The 24,196-nt window shown below is 44.4% G+C and overlaps 1 protein-coding gene across 1 annotated transcript; it reads left to right on the top strand.

The window, feature by feature from the left end:
• The first annotated feature begins 674 nt into the window (after window positions 1-674).
• grid2ipa (glutamate receptor, ionotropic, delta 2 (Grid2) interacting protein, a) lies at window positions 675-23,917 on the top strand. The gene is made up of 23 exons (XM_030088573.1): window positions 675-863; window positions 2,423-2,676; window positions 2,840-3,172; window positions 3,259-3,413; window positions 12,620-12,895; window positions 13,266-13,351; window positions 13,460-13,529; window positions 13,658-13,954; window positions 14,061-14,212; window positions 14,382-14,543; window positions 14,711-14,817; window positions 14,912-15,059; window positions 15,188-15,519; window positions 18,242-20,674; window positions 20,824-20,911; window positions 21,149-21,238; window positions 21,429-21,625; window positions 21,811-21,966; window positions 22,212-22,298; window positions 22,396-22,525; window positions 22,662-22,780; window positions 22,856-23,020; window positions 23,163-23,917. Exons 1-23 carry the CDS (start codon window positions 782-784, stop codon window positions 23,241-23,243), a joined length of 6,000 nt encoding a protein of 1,999 aa, XP_029944433.1. The 5' UTR covers window positions 675-781; the 3' UTR covers window positions 23,244-23,917.
• The last annotated feature ends 279 nt before the right edge of the window (window positions 23,918-24,196 follow it).

The raw sequence follows: 24,196 nt of genomic DNA, 5'->3' as shown, positions 1-24,196 counted from the left end.
GCAGCCCCTCCTGCAGCTCCCTCCAGGACAGTTAAAGAATCCATTGTGCTTGTAATAATTGACATGCAGTGAACCTCCGTCTGAGTTAACCTTTTTTGTAAATTTGCATTCACCAGTAATTTGCATCAGCTGTAGCACTGCTGGACTGTATGTGTGTGTGTGTGTGATTATAACCTTGAGCCAATCTGCGCGCTTCATCTCCGGAACTGGTGCTCCGCTACTGAGTCGCTCTAATCAGAGAAGTGTCCCTGGCTGGTACAGCGCTCAGTTTCTGGGTCATTTCTCAGCCCTCGGAGAGGGCCTCATGCACACGAGCAACAGAGGGAGACAGAGAGAGGGTGGGAGTGAGAGAGAGGGGAAGGTATTTATAGAAAAATGGGGCTTCGCAGTACCTTTTCTTGCAAAGAACCATTTCAGGACCAAGTGAACGTGTCCCAGTTTTCTGAGCGTCGCTCAGCCATAGGGTTTGGACTCGGGCTGAGGCTGGATCGTCTCACCCGGGATGGAGAGGCTGGCTTTCAGAGGCTCTCCCCTGTCCTCTGGCCCTGCCTCCGGCTCCAGACTGCTGGTTCTCTGATCGAGGACCAGGAGAGGCACTGGCCTGCACGACCCACGGATGTGACCGTCCATGTGCAGTTGGTTTCCTGAGGGCTTTGGAGGCAGCGAGGTCAGCTGAGGAGCGGCACGGGCGCGTCCGAAGGCACTCTTGGCTGCGCGGACCCCCGGGCCGGGGGTTGAAGATAGGCTGGCTGGAACGTGCCCTGCGGCAAGCCGGGCAAGGATGAGGCGTTTCCTGAGCAGAAAGGGCCGCTTCTCCCTGCGCCAGAGCAAGTCTGGGACCCGGAGTGCCTCCAAAGATTTCTGTAAGTATTTCTTTCGAATTGTACTCTTGATTTTCTCATGGTCCTGAATGATTTGTTGGTTAAACGAGAAGCGAACCTGAGTTTAGATGTGTATATCTGGGTTGCAAGGTGGAGAAAATGGGATAATCTGTGTTCTGAATGCGATCCACAACTGCGTGTCAGTGATTTTATCTGTGTCAGATTAATAATCAATCCAAGTTTTTCTTTTCCACAGTCTGACACCAAGTTCTGTCACTTGGAGGCTTTAAGTGTCATGTTTTAATCACCTAACCACATTTAGCCCTCTTCTCTCGCAGATCTATTGACTTTTTGATTTTTTTGCACTATAGCAGTTCTGACAGCCCTCCCGTCGTCACAAAGTCTTATACAGACTTTATTCCCACTTCTCAAACACTTTGTAGATACTTTTCTGTGGTTTCCAACTCTAAATCAATCCTCCGACTGTCTCACTTTTCCGTTTCCGTCTTCACCTACCACTGATCGGGAACAAAAGGAAATGTTTGATGGATGACTCCTTGCATTAGCTTCTGCGTTTGCAGGTTTAGGGTAATGCTTATGCAAGGGTGCTGTCAAATATTCATACAGTGTTTTCTTACTTAGATTTAACATTATCGTGTAATAGATTTAATTTGGAGCTCTGTGAATTTGGTTTTGCCTGCAGCTGACAAAGAAAATGAATTTCAGTTTTACATTATATTTAACATTGAATCTGTACTACATACGTTAAATAATGTGTCCATACCAGAAATAGAAACCACCAGTCTTTACCTTGCCCTACATATGGCTTTGATGCATTCAGATGGCAATAGATGAGTGGAGATGGAGTCTAGTGAGTCTGCTGGGACTCTTTCTGCAGCAGTAGAATGAGGGCAGTGACCAGGGGAAGATCAGAGGCTCAACATGTGGGCTGAAAACCAACAGTCACAATTAACCTCCTTCGACTGGTTTTGCAACTCTAATTCACTCAAGTGGAGAGAATTTAATGAAGATGTTTTTCAATGTCACAACTATGGGTAAAAAGAAAAATTAGGCTGAACAAAATAGATCGGTGTGACTGAAGCTGCAGCTCAGCACCTCTGTCGCTGTGTTTAAAAGTAAAAGGCTAGTTGACCTCTATTTCACAACATTTGTCCAAATTTGTATTAGTTGCTTGCATCCAATTTTGGAATACTCCCATTTTATTAAAACATGGCTTTGATACCAAACCTGTTCTTTGAAAAAAGTTTGTTTTTTTTTTAAGTAGAAAAATGTTTAAATGTTTAAAATATCAAAAATTAGAATTCAAGTATTTACTTGGGCTAAAGCAAAAAATAGACTATCAATCGTCTGTAGCCCTTTTCTCAGTTCAGGGTTTTACAGTGTTTGAGCTAAATCCAGCTGACTTTGGTCAAAGGCAGAGTGTATCCTGGACGGGTGTCCAATCCATCACAGGGAAAAAGTAGAACATAGGTTTATTAATATATTCAAGAACCAAAGCAAAAAGGCTTTTCTTTCTTGAACCTTGAAACAGGTTAATAAACTAAACTCCTCCGACTCGTGTGTATCCCTCTGCCATCCAGACCTCGGCCTTCCAGCTACCAACCAGAACTGGCCCGAGGCGTTCGGCTTCCGCCTGGGCGGCACCGGGCCCAGCTACATCTTGTCCGTCGTGGAGGGCAGTAGCGCCTACCTGGCCGGGCTGCAGCCCGGGGACCAGGTGGTGGACATCGAGGGCCAAGACGTGACCAACCTCAGCACGCCGGCTCTGATCGCGTTGGCCCAGACCCTCAAAACAGTACCGCCAAGCATTGGAGTAGTGTCTCGCATCGAACAGGTCAGCGGACAGTTCTTGAAAAATGTATTGACTCCGGGATCTCATTACCTCAAACAACATTGAAAATAGAAATAAGTTACGATTATCACTTTATTGTGAGTTTATGTGAGTAGAAAATTGAAAACAATAAGTAAAATGACCAGCGTTGACCTCTGGTCCTCAGATTGACATCACCCCAGGCCCAGACGGCCGGTTTGGCTTCACCATCGTCGGCGACAGCCCTCTGATGGTGGAGGACTGCATGCCAAACGGTCCTGCTGGCCGCAGCGGCCTCAAGGCCAGCGACTATGTCATGGAGGTCAACGGCATCCCGGTGAAGCATCACGAGACGGCGGCGGCGATGATCAAAGCGGCTCAGGGCCGCCCGCTGCGCCTGGGGGTGCTCAGCATGGCTCGGCGGCCCAAGCGGCTGAGCAGCAGTATGAGGGTGCTGTCGCAGAGCGGGGACAGCGTCCGGGAGAGCCGCGCCCACAAGGCCATGGAGTTCAATAAAAAAGTACGTTCGGGGAAGGTTCTGTCTTCTCACACGCTCACAGTGAATTTCTGTTTCCCTCCGTGTAAATGCATTCATTTACCCACTAGGTGGAGGAAGTTCTCGGGGAGGAGCCAGATGTGAAGGAACAGCTGTTTGAGGTGCTGAAGCAGTACGCTGCTGAGAGGGACGTGGACAGCCTGGCCGAAGCCCTGCCGGACATTCTGATCACAGAGGAGCATCAGCAGCTGATAGACAGCGTCAGGTAGAACATCGCTCGCTCAGATGTACGTTCACACTCACCAGTGTCCGGATATTACCATGAAAACCAGCTTCAGTGTTTTGTTTGTTCTCAAAGTTGGTTCAAGAAGCTTTACCAGACACAAAATACTTTCCTAAAGATGATCGATTATAAGGTATTTCCTCCACTCCACAACAGATTTCTCTGCAGTGTTAATTAGGGGACGCTCACTGTTCAACAGCAGTCTGCGAGTGTGCATCCGGCCTGTCAGATGCATTAATATTTTAGCCTGTTTTCTGCATAATTTCCTATAAAGGGTGTAGGGAGGTTGGGACTCTCTTCATTTATCCCACGTGAACCATTTACTCTTTGTTACTGAAGCTGCAGTTTGAAACCCAGGGGTTGGGAGGAGTGTTACAGTGTGTGGAGGGTTCTTTTCTTAGATACTTCAGTCTCCTCAAGCAGCCCCAAACCTTGAATTTGAGTTTTATGAGAGACCCTGTATGACTGGGAAAGTGTGTGGTCCTGTGATGGACTGGTGGCCTGTCCCAGGTGTACCCTCCCTCTGTCAGCAGTGGTCCGCTCCAGCACCACTCTACCATAAGATGGATGGACTGAAAAAGGTGTTAAGTCTTTTATATTCCGCAGAAGCATCCCTTATGTGTTTAAATCAATCTCAGCAAAATTGAATAACACCTCATATGCAAGGTTTATTCTTTTCCATCCTCTGTTGGAATATCAATACTCAACCGAGGATTCTGAGATCACACTTCACAATGATGCTTAGAAAGCGAGTTAAAATACTACCTTGCTTAATGAATTCAATTATACAAAAATCCAGTTTTATATCACTGAAAAATGTGTGTGATTTAAACGTCAAAACCACTTAGTTTGATCTCATGACTGACACGATCATTTTCTCTGGGGCTCTTCAATGTCATCCTCCTCCGGTACACTGTGCAAGGGCACAGTTTGAAAATCCGCTGAGGAATATGTGAATATTGCGTTTCTTCCTCCTCAGCACTGATCTGAAAATCAAAACCCAAAACACAATACGGCTGCACAGTTTCCCCTGCCAGTCCCCCACCCCTCCCTCTCTCTCTCTTTTCAGCTCACTTGCTCTCACTTTGACTTCTCTCTCAGTTGGTCTCTTTCTTTTCCCTTTTCCCTGTCAGCTGTGAAGCTCTCTTTGATAGAGGCACCGGTTTCTTCTTGTGGATACATCACCGGATTCTCTTTATTCCCTCCTCTGCTCGCAGCTCCTGGCTGCTCCAGAGCCAGTTTGCTGCTCATGATGGAGATAGGCGCACACACGAGCGCAGAGGAACACGCAGATGCCTGATTTCAATGTTTCTCTGACACACATGCACACAGTCCTCACTTTAGAAGTTCCATGCTGGATGAAATTATGAATTGCTGCCTCAGGTGAGTACTGGAAAAACAACTTGAGTGGTTTATGGTGTCCTTTTTTTAGATTGTGGAATTGTTGCAGCTTGAAAATTGTTCAGGAGTTTGATGAAAATGTCTTCTTCTGCAGTCTGTCCCAAGGGGATATTTGTGATTGCTTCATAAGAAAACTGTGGTAAATTGAGTTTTTTTCCCCTCCCTAAGGCTCATATTTTGGTGACTAAACTGTTTCCCCTCCGGCTAGAAAACAAAGCTGCAGTCCAGGCTCAGCTTCCTCCGAACACAGCTGTCTGTATCACAGCTTTCATGGCACCTTTCCCTTCTTAGAAAGCTGCCCATAAAAATGCTTAGCAATGTTTGCTTTGCACAGGACTTTCTAAATTATGCATGAGCTGTACCCACAGAGGACTGGCTGCTGTTTTTTCTGTTTTTCTCACCTTAAGGCGATGAGAAAGTACAATACATTTGACAGTAGGAGCCTGGATCAGTTTGGGGAGAAATTATCTTTGGCAGGATATTTTTTTGGTGTCAAGGTGAACACTCTCGGCTCATAGAAGAAGAATCCCTGGTTCAGGGGTTCAAATGTGATCTTTTAAATAATTTTTGGTGAAAGTCTGCATGTTCTCCCTGTGTGAGAGTACTGATTTTTCACCTTGCAATCCAGATATATGCATTTGGGATGAATTTTCAGCATCTGAATTGCTTGTAGGTGTAATGTGAGTGTGTGTGGTACAACCCGGTTGTATTATCTGGTTCATCATAGATGTATCATCCACCTGTTCAGCCTGTGCAGATCGTCAAGGGAGCAGCATTAAAGATGGATAGTTGGATGTGTTTCCTGTTGTCATTAATGTGGCATACAGGCAATGAATATTCCTCAGGTTGTAGCTGACTTTCTGTTGTTAAGCATGGCTTTACATATTCTGTATTTTCCAATTTTAGAGTGCCTCTTAATGTTTTCTCCACAGTTGTTAGAGCTTCATGGTAGTTTTACCTTCAGGTTGTCCACGAGCCATGCCTCAGGGTGGTGATAATGGCTGCGTACTTTCTGCTGACATTATGATGTGTCGGTCACTTTGAGAAATGTGTCATGTGGAAGCTCTGTCTTCTTGGCGCAGATATTTTTAATGGGAATATATCAAGACTGCTTCTTTCTTCTGTTTGGCAGTGCGGCTCAAGAGATGGCATTATGGTCTGAGGTCACTTCATTTGTTATTTTGATCCGACTTTATAAATGTAAAAAATATTTGAAGACCTGGATCTATAAGGTGGTGATCTCCTTAGTGCTTATATGGTTTAGGATGTTGTGGTTTTCCTTGGATGGATGAGTCACCATGTTGCACACACTTGTCCAACTTTCTCTGATTGGAATAATTAAATAAAATGCCATATGCTGAGTTATGCAAAAAGTTGCATAACTTGCCAAAAAAAGCAATTGGTTACTGCATGAAAAAAAAACAAAACTTGGTTTGTTAACTAATGCGAAAAGAAAAGTAGTCACTTCAATAACTTGCATGAACAATGTGATCAATGTTCATATGCAGCTGGAATACAGTGTTGCGGTTACACATTAAACTGGAAGTCAGACTAAGAAAAAAAAAAAAAAGAATCTAAGACAGGGAACAAACTTCCAAACATCACCATGGAGACCTGATGATTTTAACATGTAGCACACAGCATGTTGAAATGTCAACATTAATGGTGAACTGTTCCTGGAAATGGAATGCAATTTCTATGACTTTACGCCAACAGACATGAACATAGCAGCAAAAGCTGAGGAAGAGCAGAAATAAGAACAGCAAGAACACAACCAACAGGATAGAATAGGGTTTTAAATATTATCAGCTAAATTTACATATTTACAGATTTGAAATAATCAACTTTTAATCAGCAACAAATGGAAATCATTTTTTGGAGGAACATATAGTTGGCTTTAAAAGATTCAATAAGATGTTTTGTTTTTGCCACTGTCACTTTTACAACTAGATTTTTCTTGACTATTGAAACTGAAATGTTTTAAACTTTTGAACTTTCATCATTGAAACTGTGACTACAACATCAAAGTTCCCCTCTGTCACAACTGTTGTTCAAGGCTTAGGAAAATGAAATATCTAAACTGTGTGCTTATTAGCTTGACTGTAAATTAATATTTTAGATCAAACATAAGGCCTGTGGGCCAAAACTGGCCTGCAAAAGGCTCCAGTCTGGTCTGTCAAACCAGCAGGGAAATAGTAAATATTACAAAGGAAACTTTTTTTTTTTTTTAAACAGATTTCTCAGAAATCGTGGATAGGACACAGCACTGAGACTCGAGCTGAGATATTGGCCATTCTGTCAGTTTTTTTTCAAACATGCGTAATAAAACAGCTAAAGGAGAGGTTTTCTGGACATTTCACTGGATTTTCCACCAGAGGGTTTCATTAAAATTGGCTTCATGCTGAGACTGTAGTCATTTTAACAGCTTTGTGAGGGATTATTGTTGTGCTCTGTCATGGGTTGTCGGTTTTGGGAGAATCAGTGTTTCTGCTCTGACAGATCTCTCTTCCCTCTTGTATTTACTCGCCATCTCTGATCTTTATTTCCCGACATCCAGTCTGTCAGTCCCTCTGCTTCAGTCACTGTAACTCCATGTCTGCCCACCCCACCTGAGCGTGTCTCATGCACATCATGTGTCAGCGGATGAGAGGTGTGTTTAACGGCTCCTGAAGTCGTTCCTTCGGCGTTCTGTACAAAACTTGGCCAGCTGGGCCACGCTTCCATTCAGTCTGCCTCTGTCCCCTCGCCGCTTTGCCTCACCCTCCCACCGGATGTGTGCTATTTTTAAGCAGCCTACTTCTTTTAATAAATTCTCTCTCAGGTTTCTGGCGCACAGTGTCAGTTCTTAAACGCCTGTGAAGCCCAGGGGTCAGCGATGTGCTTGAACACTTGAAAGTTATGCAAAAGATTATTTATCTGGAGAGTCATCAAAGACAATCTCAGCTCATATAATAGCCCTTTTGTTTTTTAGGTTCTCTGATGTTTTGAAATTTCAGTGAATACCAAATGTATTGCAAACCTTTGTCAGATGTAATGCTTGTAAATAGATTTCAAATGAATAACATTTTTAGACTGATTTTCAACTTCTTGTTGATTTTAATTATTTTTTTTAATATTATTATTATTATTTTATATTCATTCTCCTGGACAGATTTGGACTTCTACAAAACTGTGGAAGTGAAAATAGCAAATTCTGCATGAGAAAACATGTTGCACATATTAAAAACTCCAACTCTTCTCAGTGTTTCGAGCTCGTACTCAGTAACTGTGCTGACCTGCCTCTGCGATTCCTCCGGGAATCCGCTCTCTTCTCTCCTTCTCTCCTCTCTCCCTCCTCGCTTTGATCACCTCATTGTTTCCTTCCTTCTCTGAGTGAAGAGAAGATTTGTCACTCACTATCTTTTACCGCTGACTGACTGGCAGCCCGGTGATGAGGATTATCCTTTAACTGTTACTGAGAAGACTTCCCTGAGTCGACCCTGACTATCGACTCGCTGCTGCCTGTGGAGGAAGAAGATAAAAGATGGGAACGCATGAAGGCTGCTGCCCCACACAAGAAGCTGGAGAACAGCGGCTGTTGCTGGCCGTGGATGTTTTGGAGGTGTGGAGGGATGAAAACCACAACCAGTCTCTTAGTTACCTCCCTCCCTCTCTCTTATTCTCTCTCGTTCCTCATTTGGCTGCTTTCCGAGCTCGCAGCGAGCACTTCTGAGATCCGGGACGCCTTCCTCCGTGTAATCTTCCTCTCCTTGCTCCTTCTTTTGGGAGAGTTTCTTCAGTCTAGATGGGGACTCGCCGAGAACGAGGGGAGGCATTTGCACTGCTTGATTGAGCTCTGGGGCGCTTCCTCAAAGTGTTGAAGAGCCATGGGAAGAGATAGGAGTCTTTCCAGACACTTTAGGTACGGAACTTTTGATCACATCCCGGCGCGGTGGGCTTCACTCTGCTTTGTCTCGTTTGTGCTGGCTTGTATTTGAAGTTGCCGAAGTAACTGCTTTCTGTTTTCGTGATCCAGGTTTATTGTTTTTAATTGTTGCTCTGTGTTACCATGTAAAAATACGAGAGTTTAATTCCTCCTCAAGATACTAGATTCTGTCTCATTCCCAAATCAACTCTTTGATACTTTTCCCTTGTTTGATGTTTGGCCTTTATGATAATGATTATTATTCCAGAATTTACTCCATGCAATCTGAAATTATGCTCTGTTTAAAAATTGATACTTGGCTCAGCTGTCAAAGTGGTGTATCAGAAATGGGTCTCGTAATAATAGTTTTTGCGATGAGTTTCCCGGCTGATTGCAGTTGTCATTCATCCCCCTGAGTATTGTGTCCTTCCACCCCTCCTTTACACCTAATTTTAGGCTCCTCTCGCCCTCCTTATAATTGAGGGCATCCCAAGGCCTATATCCAACTTCATTGGAGGGAGGCTGTGAAGTTTTAAATGACTTCTTTTTGCCAGGTTAAAAGGCCGAAGTGACAGTTTCTTTGACTGAAGTCGAAACATGGGAGCAGCTGTTCCAGAAGTGGTGACAGCAATGGAAATCAACCTTTTGTAGATTGAAAAGAAGTCAAAGTCTGTCATCGATACACAATAAATGTCCTCATTCTGTTCCTTTTTCCCTTTTTGCCATCCGTCCAGACTACCATTGTGATGTATGGGACTGTATGGGATACGGGAAGACGTGTGGCCTACATAGGCGGTAAACCTGGATTACGTAGCTTCATTCCCGGTAGTTATGTGACCCTGGCCTAGAAAAGCCTCAACTCTCTGAATTCACTTTCTTTTTCTCTCCTCACAAATATCTTTTAGTGTTTGTGCCCCTTTATCTGCCATCCTTCACTTCTGATACCGACGTTTTCTTTGTTACTGAATTTGACAGACTAGTTGCAAGCCAAGGCTTGATTATAGGTGTTAGATTTAGATGATGCTGGTTGAGTCTGCGACTGAGACGCCACATTTCTCCTCTTGCTTTGCAAAACGGGTTCTCAAGTTAGTGTTACGGGGCAGACGGGCGTCACAGGCGAGCAGGCTACAGCCCTTTGGGGATGTGCTTTTCACTGCATGATCAGACAGAGCACTTAATCACTGTCACCTATATATTTCCTCCCTTGGCGTTTATAAATGTATATGAGGCTATCTGCATTACAGTCTGCAGAGAATATCGTGTTAGTAATGGCAGTAGGGTTGCATCAGTAAAGTTACACATGTATTTTAGACAAGACGGCTTTCTAATGGTCTCAGAGACTTGAGCAAAGTTAGCATTTCTGTTTTTGTTTCTGTCTTTAGTTTTCTGGCACAGTTTGTCAAAACGAGCTTCCATTTGTCACCTGGTCAACAGAAATATGTAGTCTATCTATTGTTTTTCATAGATCAGGATGTAGTACTTTTCAATTTCCAATCTGTAATTTTTGAAATCTTTGTGAAATGGAAAGAGGCCCACAACGGAGCCTTGGGGTATGCCACAGCCGTTGATTAACTTGATATGTGGATATGTCACAAATTCTCAACAAACTTACAAATTCGAATAACACTGTATATGATTCCCACATACTTCTACAAGTTATTCCTGCAGTAATGATCCATCCAACCACTGAAACAGAAACTCTTTGGAGGCTTTGTAGCCGTACTATCTGACATCAGGTGAAGACTCAAAAAACAGAATCTACTAAAGTTTCACAGTGATTACAGAAATACCTTTAAAATTAAAATGGGAGAAGTTTGTCATGAGTTAGGTATTAAACTAATGCACCGTGACCTTCAGATGGAGAAGTTGCATGATTATTACTACAGTAGATTGGATATTTTACTTTTCTGTGTCTTAGTTGAAGTTTTGTGGCATTTTAGCAGCACACAATAGAAATCTGTTGTTAATTGGGTCACAAAACCGTCACACAGTGAATCAGCAGTCATTTCAGTTCTTTCATTATCTGACTGCTGTGTGTGTGTCCACAGGATGCCCGGTTTCACAGAGCTCTTTCTGCAGAGCTGTTATAATATTTGGAAGTATTATGACTTCAGAACGGCACTGAACAAAACCTGCAATGCGATGTTTGCGAGTTTGGTTTGTTCAGTTGTATGTATTCACTTTTATTGTGAAAAGATGGCAATGCAACAACAAAAATCAAGCTCCATACGAATGAATATAGTGTGTAGTGTGTTACGTTTATGTCTGATTAACCCTACAGTATATGCCAACACTAATTTGATTTGTATCAACACCTTATCTTATAAGAAAGTCTCCTGCAGTTTTTATTACAACCAATTATAAATGTCAGGCTCATTGGGAATAGATGTTATTTTGGGCTTCATGACAGTTTTTTTAGTGTGTGTGTGCATTTGTGATTGCAGAAATCCTTTAACTTCAGTGAGTTAGAATGATGATTTGAGTTTTTTACTCCCGAGGAGAAAAATCTTTATTGCAGAAAGCAATGTGACAACTTTGAAAACTAAATTACTCTGCTGAGCCTTGTTCTCGACTGCGGTGTTTGAATAAGGAGCTGCGCTGTGCTGGTGGAGGCACACTGGAAGTCGATGCTGCAAAAGTAAAGCACCGTTTTCTATTCTGCACAATGGAAGTGCCCGGGGGATTTGTGCTGGAGGCAGAGAGACTGAGGGAGCTGTGTTGGGGATTGAAACGGCATTATTTTATATGTGGGGAAAAAATGCAAGAAAGAAGGGACAAACAAAGTTTATTTCTGGTTGTCAGTATGATAAAAAGAGATGGTGACATTCCCTATATTTAAAGGAGAAACACACCCCCCAAAACTGTTATTAGCAATGCCTCTTCTATTTCTAGGTCATTTCTGATGTTTTGTTATGCATCTTGTTCTCACAGATAATTGGCCAAATATAAACCACATTGCAGCACACAGCATAACTACAAGGGATTTTAATGGGAGCACAGATTTCAGGCGGGCGGAAACATCAATGGGAGATGTCAGGTTGAGGGAAACAAACAGAAAGTACTTTGTCTTTACAGTTGTGTGCTGAATCTGAACATCCTCACTGGGAAGGAGGCAGCGCTGCTAATCTTTACGCCGAGCCTCGGGGAGGCTGCACAGCTAAAATGAATGTTTTCTCTAATAAGTTTCGTGCAGTTTTTGAGCCTACAGTTAATGACGATGCTTCCTTATCTTTTCCTCATGTTTTTTTTCTCTACATACATGCAGCATACAGAATAAACAAACAAAAACAGCAATAAAACATACTAGATATTATAATTTAAGAGCATCTGTTAGTGGAATTTTCCTTAAAGGAAGTAAAAATGAAACCTTGGGAGTTGATAAAGGGAGAGAGAGAAATATCACTAACGGGAGGAGGGGAGTGTTTTCTCCCAGAGGTGGCTCTGACACCGAGCTTCCTCCTGTTCGTATATTAGCTGTGTGCTGCCTCTGATAGTGAACACTGTTACCTGCAGCTGCTAATATGGCGGCATCACACAGGAAGGCTCATCTCTTATTCTCCTGCACACATGCAAACTTCCACAAGAACACACACCTGCCTCGACTCTCCCCGGAGAAGATATGGACTGAACTATTTTTGAACTAATTTAAATGGATCCTGGAGCTGGAAAAATCTGTAATCACAGCAAAAAACCTTTGTTTTTTTTAGGGATTCAGTACGATGGATGCTGAAAGGGATTAGGATGACGAGTCTCTGATTATTTGATCAAATGTCTTTTCACTCTCACAAAGCTGAACTGGAAACTGCTCCATCTCTCCTCCACCTTTCCTGCAATGTTCTTCTGGCCACTGTGAGGTTTTCTCTGTCTCCACCATGTTTGCCAGGATTTTCATTCCCAAGAAGCACCGGGAGCGATTTGACGAGGTGGTCTCCCAGAATCTGATGAGCCGGCTGAAAGGCCGGAGCTTCAGTGACCCCAGCCGCAGCCACCTTCGCCGCAGCCGAAGCGAGGACCACCCCGAGCGCCTGCTTGTCTCCACCCGTGCCAGCTCAGTGCCGAGGACCCACGCCGAGGAAGGCGTGGTGCCCCCCGCCCGAGGCATGCGCAAGACCACCTCACTCATAGCCGGCCACTCCAGCGGCACCACCACCAACTGCAGGTCTGTGATGACTTTTTTGCAACGCAGTGAGATACTGATCAACTGATCTTGATTTTTCTCCAGCAGGGGTCACAGCTGCATTCCCTAATCAGCTTGTTTACTTTTTAAGGGAGCCTGTGTCCTTAAATACCATTAATATTTATGAAAAACAAACAAAAATGCTATCAGCTAAACAGCTGGTCTCTTTTGAAAATCACACTCTAACCAGAAAGTTTTCAAAATTGTTTTTTTTTTTTTCTAACTTTGGTACAATATAGACATAATTTCAATGTAATGAACACTTCACCGTGCTTTCCTTGCATATCAGATATTCTCAATGGTTGCCCTTCTTTCAGTTAATAGCCGAATATGTCAAAATTTGTCTTTTTAGGACTGTGAGAGTATGCAAGGGTAACATGAGCTTTGGCTTCACTCTCAGAGGCCATGCTCCAGTGTGGATTGATTCAGTGATCCCTGGTAAGTAAAGATTGAAGATTGCCCACACATACTTATAGTTATCACAGTTAACGAAATCCAGAAATATCTATTTTTAAAGCTCTTTGCTGTTTGTTTTGTGGTTTGCAGGAAGCCCTGCAGATAAGGCAGGTCTAAAACCAGGAGACCGCATCCTGTTTCTGAATGGACTAGATATGAGGTAAAGCTGAACCATCATCTATTTCATGTTTTATACTTTTTTAGTGCATTTCCATACCTTTTTTTTTTTTTAAATCACAACCCAATATGCGTCTGCATTATGCCCCTTTACATTGTATTTGCATGCAGGACCTCCTCCCATGAGAAGGTGGTGTCCATGCTACAAGGAAGTGGTGCCATGCCGACCCTGGTGGTGGAGGAAGGTCCGCCCACTTTCCCCCTTGCAGAGCAGGACATTGCGGGCGGCAGTGTCCCTGGCGAGCGAGCTCGGTCCCCTGCGCTGAGTTCCCTGCAGTGGGTGGCTGAGATTCTACCTCCAAGCATCAGGGTGATGGGTCGCACCTTTGGGCAGCAGCTGGAGCACTTGCTGACCATCCAGGAGAGATACACCATCTGCAAGGCGTTGGAGAACTTCTTCCAGCACAGGTGGCGAAATATCTGCAATGATCAGAAAGTTTTACTCTTTTCTTGTGATAGACGGTCGTTCAACCGGACTATCTTTGTCATCTTGCCTGTGTTTCCATGACAATAGGAATGTTGACACTCTGATCGTGGATGTGTTCCCGGTGCTGGACACACCAGCCAAACAGGTGATCTGGCAGTTTGTTTACCAGCTGCTGACGTACGAAGAGCAGGAACACTGCCAGAGCAAGATTTCACGCTTTCTGGGATACAAAGCACCAGGTGTGTGTCCGCCTTTGTTCTTTCACACTATTATAGAATTAATTGTACAACATGCTTAGCTATTATGTGTTTAATTCATTGGGTTTATACAGATGTAGTGATTTTTATAGAAAGCAGCCCATCATTCCCATTTGCCTCTTCCTTCCTCTGCATTGCTTAAATGTTCCAGTGCCACCCCCACCACCTCCTCCTCCCCCTCCTCCAGAGCCTGAAAGCGCCCCTGAGCCACACCGCCGTAGCAGCTCCATGAGGGTGACGGGGACCACGTACAGGAGCAGTGTGAGAGGACGCAGCTCCGATGATCTGGTCATTGGAACACACTTGGGAATGGGTACAAAGCTTCTGCTCTCAGCATCTGGACAGTGTATCTAACTTTAGCTCAGTCTAATTACATGAAGCCAACACTGGAATGCAGTCAGTGCATCTGGTTGGAGATCTAATGCCTAGGAATGCTCATTAGGAAGTATTTACATTACTCCAATGTGTGTGTTCATTTAGGCCTTCGTGCAGACTCACTTCTGGATTCAGGAATGAGGTTGGCTCCAGGAGAGAGGCAATCGGGAGACGGGACCTCTCTTCCTGAGACACCCAACAACCTTACCAATGTGAGTACCCAGATTTGTACCACAGAAAAGCTCACATATCATTGTGAAAGCAATCTTTTCATTGTGGTTGTGCTGTTACTCTCCGCTGTTCAAGCTGTCAGCGGTGTACGCTGAACTGGAGAACATGTATTCATCTAAGAGATCCAAGTCTCTGAAGAGTCGCCCCCCTCCTGCCCCAGAAAGTTTGCTGGATCTGGAACCTCCTTCACGCACAGCGTCTCCAACAATACATGCAAACACAGGTAGCTCAAAGTGGAATTCTTTAAATCCATGAAGATTGTCCCAATGTGATCGGGTCACACGTTTTTGCTCCATTTCTTTGACTTCTGGGTGACGGTAGTGATTTCTCCATGGGTCTTTGTCGTCTCAGGAAGCCGTAAGGGCCCCTCATCCCACGCATCCTGGCCGGACCCTCTCCCCAGCCCCCCTCCAACCCAGTTCTACTCATCAGGGTTGACAAGCCAGACCAGTGCGGAGTCCAACCCTTACATAAGCCTGGACAGCCCCCCTCCCTCTCCTCCAGAACCTCCAGATTACCCCTCCAGTCCGCCTCCCCATCGCAGCAGCAAGCGCCGGTACACCTTCTCCAAACCGCCTCGCTCAGAGGACACGGATCGCTTTCTGGATGCCCTGAGTGAGCAGCTGGGGCAGAGGGTGGCCATCGTGGATGACTTCTTGACACCTGAAAATGACTATGAAGAGGTAAAACCGCTTTAACATCATAAGTTTATAATTTATCACTCTAAATCAGTAGAAACAACAGAGTTCAGGTTGTGAATCAAATATTCTGTGAGCTTTATAGTTACTGATAAAACCAAATAACATGTAGAGGAAACACGTTTTATAGGTGTTGAAAGATTGTATGTGTAGGAGTTCCTTAGTGGCACCAGTCGGATGGTCTTTTTCTCAACATGATCTTGAGCTTTCAAAAGAAATTATAAAAAAGGGATTCGTGGAAGGCCAGAAAAGTTCAAATTATTCATAATTTATCTTTTGAAATGTTTTTTTTCCCCCATTTTTTAAGAGAATAAAATTAATGAGAGTATATATTTTGATCTAAGAACATTTAAGGTCTTGGTGGACTGGGTAAGACCTGCAGACCTTGAGTTTGACAGCTCTGATCGTTCTGTTTGATGAGACTGTGTGCATTTTACAAACAGGGGAAAGTCTCACAATTGATGATTATATGCATTTTTTTGGACAATAGAGCTCTCCGTCTGTCCGTCTGTCTCCTCTCTCTCTCTCTCTCTCTCTCTCTCTCTCTCTCTCTCTCTCTCTCTCTCTCTCTCTCTCTCTCTCTCTCTCTCTCTCTCTCTCTCTCTCTCTCTCTCTCTCTCTCTCTCTCTCTCTCTCTCTCTCTCTCTCACCCTGTTATTTACATCAGTGCTGGTGATACTGGGTTAATTCTCGGTGGAACATTAATTCCCTCTTGTACACTAATGTGAGCCTCATGTCCAAAATGTCCAAATATAAAATGGGACAGAGCCTCTTGACACACATAGGCACACAGAAGGAGAGCAGGACGTGATGTCCCATAAGGTAAAAGTGGATTAGAAAAATATAATTTTGTCATATAGGTGGATAGTTAGGAATCCAAGAGCGGAAGTGTGAGGAGGAAAAACAGACGGCAGGTAAGCTTTTTCAGACTGGAGGCTGAATGACAAGATGTCCAAACTCACAAAATGCAAAATGAAAAGAACCAGGTGTAAGAAAAAAAAAAAAACAACAACAACAACAAAAACAAAAACCCTTAAGCACATAATACTTGACTTAAGCAGAGAAGATATTGCAGATTGTGAGAGGAGGATCAGGTTTTAAATACACTGCTGGAGTTGATGAAGGATTGGTGTGTGGACTGATCACTTGTCTTCTCATTGAATTCAAGGTCAGACCTATGGAAACATACTGTACATACCCACACAGACAACCAACAGAAAGGGAAAACAAGCAAACAAGAGAGAGGAGGGAGTTCTGCTCTTCCTGAAATATTGATTTTAATTATGTAATGTTTGCCTACTATGACACTATGCCTTCATCATTAATCTTTATAATCTGAACAAATGAACATATAGGCACTAAACCACTGAATCCTATTGCTAGCTTATAGCCAATTTAAACCACCTTTAAACCAAAATAACTTAAAAAGATGTTACAGTTGACTAACTATTAAAAAAGGAAGCTCTGCTGAATGCAGACCATGTGCAAGGCAATTTAGAGGAAGAGGAAACAGTCATCATCGCACTATTCTTTGAGCTGCTGATCGCTAAACAACCACAACTGAACTTTGCAAGTTCATTTTCAACTTTGTCAACAACTATATACTCCGTCAGAAGAGGGAGAAAACACTCCTCTTCATGTTCATTATTTTCTTTAAATCTGGGTTAAAAAAATCGGAAGCCAACTGAGGAGCTGCTTAAAAAATATATGTATTACTTGGTTTACATAGTGTTGCCAATCAGTCAGGTGATTTTGTTGTACATGTTCATAAGATAAGATAAGATAAGATAAGATAAGATAAGATAAGATAAGACTTTATTGATCCCACGATGGGGAAATTTCACTGTTACAGCAGCCCAAAGAAGAAGTATCACAGTAGCAAATAAATATAAATAAACAGATAGAAAAACAAGAACACAAAGTGCAAAAAAGTTTGCAGGCAAGCATTGCACACATTTTGCAGGCAACACCGTGCACATCCTTAGCACCACAAACAGGAGGATGGGGCATGCGCCACTGCCCATAAATAGGTGGATGAGTATGCAGACCAGAGGAGGCAAAAACACATCAAAAACACCATACAGGGGAATTTATACAGCGGCATTGAAGAATCTGACAGACGCTGGAATAAATTACCTGCGAAAACGCTCCTTTTTACACCGAGGGTGCACCAGTCTGTTGCTGAAGGAGCTTTTCAACGAGTTCACAGTTTGGTGCAGAGGGTGGGAGGAGTTTTCCATGATGGAGAGTAGTTTGGCCAAAGCCCTCCTCTCTCCCACTACCTCCATGGAGTCCAGGGGGCAGTCACAGACTGAGCTGGATCTTTTAATCAGTCTGTTGAGTCTTTTCTTGTCTCGCTCAGTGCAACCCCCTCCCCAGCACACCACCACATAGAATACCACTGACGACACTACGGTGTCATAGAAGGTCCTCAGCAATGGTCTGCTCACACCAAAAGATGCGAGCCTCCTCAGCAGGTACAGACGACTCTGACCCTTCTTATACAGAGAGTCAGTGTTATCTGACCAGTCCAGCTTGTTGTTCAGGTGAACACCCAGGTACTTGTAAGTCCTCACCCTCTCGATGTAGTTTACTTAGAAACCTTTAGTAGAATTGTGAAAGCAACTTCGATCATGTTATTTGTATGGTTGTCTTAAGAAATTCCATTTTGACACTGAAGATCTAATGAAATCGGTGTTAATGCCAGGATGTTGTGCAGTTGGGCTTCCCAGACGAGGAGGATGACGACAACGAAGACGAGCTGGGAGTGGACGAGGAAGAAAATGGAGGTTTTGTTGCTCCGGAGCTCAGCAGCCCGAGTGATGTCCAGAGCAGCAGTGGAGAAGAGAACGCCTCCTCTCTGACATACTCCTCTTCGTCTGATCACATTCCTCCTCCACCCATGAGCCCCCCTCCGCCCCCACCTGTACAGTTCAATGACCCCCCTCCTCCACCGCCAGCACCTGTTCAGACTCAGCCTCAGCCTCAACAGCAACAGCAGCAGCAACAACAACAGCAACAACAGCTGCTCAGCTTCACGCCTGAACACTCCCCGAGAGCCTACGTCCCCATTCGCCGGAAATCTGGTCCTCCTCCGCCACCTCCTCCCCGCAGCAATCTGCCACCTAAGCGCCACTCTTTACATAAAGTTATGCCTACAAGAGAGGACCTACAGGTCCACGCAACAATTCAAGAGCTAAAAACCTACCAAGAGCAGAGGGCCTACCAGGAAAGACAGGCCTATGAGGAGCAGCAAGCGTTCAAGGAGAGGCAGGCGTACGAGGAGCAAAAAGCCTATGAGGAGCAGCAACTGTTCCAAGAGCAACAGGCCTACCAGGAACAGCAGGCCTATCAAGAAAAGCTTTTCAAAGAGAGACAAGCTTATGAGGAGCAGAAAGCGTACGAGGAGCAAAAAGCTTTTGAAGAACAACAGATGTTCCAGGAGCAACAGGCCTACCAAGAAAGACAGGCCTACGAACAGCGTCAGGCCTACCAGGAGCAAAAAGCTTATGAACAGCGTCAGGCATACAAAGAACAAAAGGCATTTGAAGAGCTTCAAGCCTACCAGGAGCAAAAAGCCTATGAGGAGCGTAAAGCGTATGAGGAGCAAAAAGCCTTTGAGGAACGGAAAGCCTACGAGGAGCAGCAAGCCTACCAAGAGCAACAGATGCAGCAGATCTACCAGAGCCACCACTCGATGCCTACTCAGCCAACTCAACAGAAATCCCATTCACCTCTGCCTCTCCAACAGCTACACCAATCTTTACCCCCGCTACCCTCTCCAGACTCTGCACACCACCACAGTAACCACCCACTTCTGATGATGCGCCAAGCGCAGCAGCAACAGGCCCACCAGAGTCATCACCACCGGCGAATGTCCCGTTCGGCCCCCCCGCCTCACCAGCCGTCACCCCAACCGACGGTCCACCCCAGCCCGCAGGGCCAGTACGCCGAGGGCATCTATCAGAGTCGTCAGAGTATGAGAACCCAGCCGCACCACGCCTCAGCTGAAATGCTCCATCAGATTCACCCCGCCCACCATTCCTCCACCGAGATGCTTCACCAGCTGCATCAATCCCAGGCCCACCACTCATCTGCCGAAATACTCCAGCAGATGCAGCAAGGCCATGGCCACTACTCGTCCTCGGAAATGCTCCACCAAATGCACAAAGCCAAAGCTCACCATTCTTCCACAGAGCTTCTCCACCAAGCCCACCAAATGCAGCCCCACCACTCCTCCGCCGACGTTCTCCACCAGGTTCACCAGATGCACCGAGGGCAACCCCACCATTCCTCCAATGAGCTGCTCCATCAAGTCCACAAACCTCAGCCCCACCACTCCTCCACAGAGCTCCTCCATCAAGCCAATCAGATGCACCAGCCGAAGCCCCACCACTCCTCCACCGAGCTTCTGCATCAGGCGCAGCAAGATCCTGCTTCTCTCCCGGTCCAGCTGAGCCGGGACAGTCACGCCCATCAGAGCCGTAAGAGTCTTAAAAGCCATCATCAAGGTGAAGGGAGACACCAAGAGCAGCAGATCCACCAGACCCATCACCCGCAGCCCACCAAGCCATCTCCGCAGAGACCCCACTCTATTCAGCAGACCCACCATCACTCCAGCACGCCTCAGATTCATCACATCCACCACATGACCCCGCAGCCCCCTCCTCAAGACTACCAGCATCAGATTCACGTCATCCACCCTCCCCAGCAGCCCCACAGACCTCAGCCGCTGCTTTCAACCTTTCAGCCCCTCCAGCCCCACCAGCCCACCCTTTCCACCTTCCAGCCTCTGCCCCAGCACCACCAGTCGCAGCACCAAGTCCAGTCCTCCACCCAGACGGCCCGCCCGCAGTCGCAGCCCTCGCATCACCTGCTTCAGTCCCCACACCAGCCACAGGCACAGTCCCACCTCAAGCAGCCGCCCCACAGTCAAAATCAACCGCAGTCTCTTCCCCACTCCCTCTCCGACCCCACGGAGCACTTAGAGCCCCCTCCTCCTCCTCCGCCCCTGCCCCCACCCTGCTCCCCTCCGCCGTTACCAAGACCCAGTCTGTCCAGGATGGACTCCAACCACATGAGTGTGAAGCGGCTGCGCTGGGAGCAGGTGGAAAACTCAGAAGGGACGATATGGGGGCAGGTCAGTTCTGAGCAGTTGGGACATGGACTTTAAGATAGAACCCTTATTTTTCTTCTTCTTCTTCTTCTTCTTTTTTTTTGTTTTTTTCTATATACATAGAAGTATAGAATTTGGACTTTTAAAAATTAATTTTTGGATGTCTTCGGTAGTTGGGAGCAAATTCTGACTATGACAAACTGCATGACATGGTGAAGTATTTGGATCTGGAGCTGCACTTTGGGACACAGAAGAGTTCAAGTGAGTACGGATATGGACAATCAGAAATACAAGCACAAGCTTGAGCTATTTGATTTCAAAATCACAAATACTTGGATAAGTTCTTGCGATGAAGTAATGCAGAGTCTTGGGAATCAGATTGTACAGGCCAAATGTAATCTGCTGTACTGCTGGCGAATCACTGTAGAATATAAAAGATGCTTAATATACTTCCACTGGCACACTTTCAAATCTACATGTACATTGTTCTCATTTTAGTGCCTGTTCCAGAACCGTCTCCTCAGCTAGAAACCTTCAAGAAGAAAGATGTGATAGAAATTCTGTCCCATAAGAAAGCTTACAATGCCTGTAAGTAACATTTATTTCTCTAATGGCTCTTTGCCATGTGCATCTTTATTGGAAAAGTATTAAAGTTCCCTTGCTTGCATCCATTTTTTTCTGTAATATTCTTGTTTCATAGTCTCATCCATCATTTAAAATGAGGGATTTCGTTGCTCATTATCTCCCCTTTTGCGTTGTATTTTTGTTGAAACTCTAGCCATCCTGATTGCCCACCTGAAGCTGTCTCCTGGGGAGCTTCGGCAGATCCTGATGAATATGGTCACCGACAGGCTGGAGCCCTCTCACATTAAACAGCTGCTGCTGTATGCCCCCGATGCAGAGGAGGTCAAAAAGTACGAGGAGTACAGGGATGACCCCAGCAAACTCGGCGAGCCCGATCAGTTTGTGCTGCAGGTACGGAGGGTTTGGTTTGGGGGGATTATGCAAAGATATGCAGTAAAATATTGTGGACACATGACTAAAGGCTGTGCAGCATAGTAACAAAATAATTTCTGAAGGAGGTCCACTTCACATCAATATATTTGCAGATATTTACCCTGTGTTACTTTTTTTTTGGTTGCCTCTTGTGCTTTTGTCAGATGTTATCAGTGCCGGAGTTCAAGACCCGTCTGGAGAGCCTCCTCTTCAAGTGTTCTCTTCAGGAGAAGACGGAGGAGCTGAGGGGAGCGTACGACTGTATCTACAAAGCTTCCATAGAACTGAAAACCAGCAGGAAGCTGGCGAAGATACTGGAGGTATGATTACAAGTAAAAACTTTTTTGTTCTAAATATAGCTTGAAATGATGACAGAAAAGTGTCGGCTTTGAGTAAATTTAAATACCAAGATTAAAGAAGTTCGATCAGTGAGGCACATTTAGATTTTTCCGTGACACAGAAATGGACGAACATCATCTTCCTTTTAAGTACAAATGTCTGAAATTTGTTATCTGATGTCAATAAATTGCTGCTGAGATGGTGAAGAACGTGGTGTTTTCTTTAGTTTGTGCTGGCGATGGGGAACTATTTGAATAACACTCAGCCGAAAACCAACAAGACTACTGGCTTCAAGATCAACTTCCTCACAGAGGTGCGGCACACACTGATATCTGACGTGGCGTATCTCCAAATCTTTGTTTACTTGGTAGCCCTGTTATGTAACTAAATTCATTGCTGTTTTTTTGCAGCTGAGCACAACCAAGACAGTGGATGGGAAGTCAACGTTTCTGCATATTTTGGTCAAATCATTATGTCAGCATTTTCCTGAGGTGTTGGATTTTTCCAAAGATCTTACCATGGTGTCTCTAGCAGCAAAAGGTAGAGAGATACTTTCCAACATTTTAAGAAGTTTTCAAATGAAGTACCCTGAAATTCAAATTTTAGTTGCTTTTGTTTTTCATTTTACTCACATTTCTTTTACCACTGTATTTCTCTCTTACTGATCCTTCTTCAGTAAATCAGAAGACGATGACGTCGGACTTAGATGATCTGCATTCAACCATCCAGGAAATCCGCTCAGCCTGTCAGAAGATGCCCGCAACAGCCGAGGACCGCTTCGCTGTCGTGATGAGCGTATCCTTAACATTCACAGAGGGATATAATGTGGGACGAATGAGACTCTTGATTCTTTGACTCTGAGGTGTGCAGAACTTTCTGGAGAACAGTCATCCAGCACTGCAGTCCCTGGAGTCACTCCAGCAGAGAGCCATGGAGGAATTCAGCAAAACCGCCTCGTACTTCGGAGAGGATGGTAAATCCACCAACACGGAGGCCTTCTTTGGGATATTTGCTGAATTCATGAGCAAGTTTGAGGTGAGCAAGTCCTTTTCTGTTTAACACTTCAGTTGATTTTGGGCATAACAGATGTAATTCTTGCACCAACAAATTGATTTGACCTCATGTAACTGCCAAGAGTATTAATTCTTACAGACTTTTTTTAATCTTGTCTTCACAGAGAGCTCTCATCGACCAGCAAACGGCGGATAACCCGAAGAGTCCCAGGAGTCCACGCATGGCCTCCCCTCTGGCCTGGTAACACACACGATGCACATCTGGAGGAGGTGACCGCGTACAGATGGGGAGACGGGGCACAAACACACTATATGCATGCAGAATCAAAACCGCACTGACATGCAAAAACTGAAATGCATACAAACTGCCTGTACAATGTGTAATGTACAAAACCAAGCAAAAAAAAGAAGTACTTGTGTGGAAGCTTTGGAATGACGGATACATGTCTTTTGCATCAAGTATGAATAACTTAGCTTTAAACCGGTGTTGTATTCAATGTACCTTACTTTTTTGAAAAAAACAAACAAAAAAAAAGAGATTAAGACAAGTCCATAGAAAACAGCGTCGTCAGACCTTTATAATATCTCTGCTATTTGAAAGATAGCTACTAAGTATTCAGCATATAGTTTAAGTGGTATTACTCTAAACCTGAGTTCAGGCTGTAGAGCACACATAGAGTGTTATAACACATTTCAATATGTGACATTTCCGTGATTCAAGACATAGATTTCTAACCTTTATCCTGAAATAGATATTTAATGAAATTATATTCGGATACACATGGTGGTACAGGATTAACCACCAAAATAGAGTAAGTGTTTTTGTAAGTGTCCCACCACACTGAATGTAATATTATTCATTATGTGTGATTTGTTTTCTTGAAATAGATTGTTTCAGTGACTAAAACCTAAGCCTCACTGTCGATAGGTTTTTTTTTTTTTTTTTTTTTTTGTCATTTATACAACCTGTGGCTGTGGGGTTTTTTTTTTTTTCAAGCTCAATCAACTTGTAATCTATATCTCATCCATTGCCTCTTGGAGTTAATACTTCTACTTGTTTTTATAGAGAAAAAAAAAGGTATTCTGACTGCTATGGTGGGATTATATTGGTTTTACAGCGGGCACTGTGCAATATTTGAATGTTTAGCTGCGTTCCACTGATAAATACTTGATGTATTGAAGAACAGATTAATTGTAT

Source organism: Salarias fasciatus, chromosome 4 (assembly GCF_902148845.1).
Source record: "Salarias fasciatus chromosome 4, fSalaFa1.1, whole genome shotgun sequence".
Classification (NCBI taxonomy): Eukaryota; Metazoa; Chordata; class Actinopteri; order Blenniiformes; family Blenniidae; genus Salarias; species Salarias fasciatus.
This window is presented reverse-complemented; position numbering and strand designations above follow the sequence as displayed.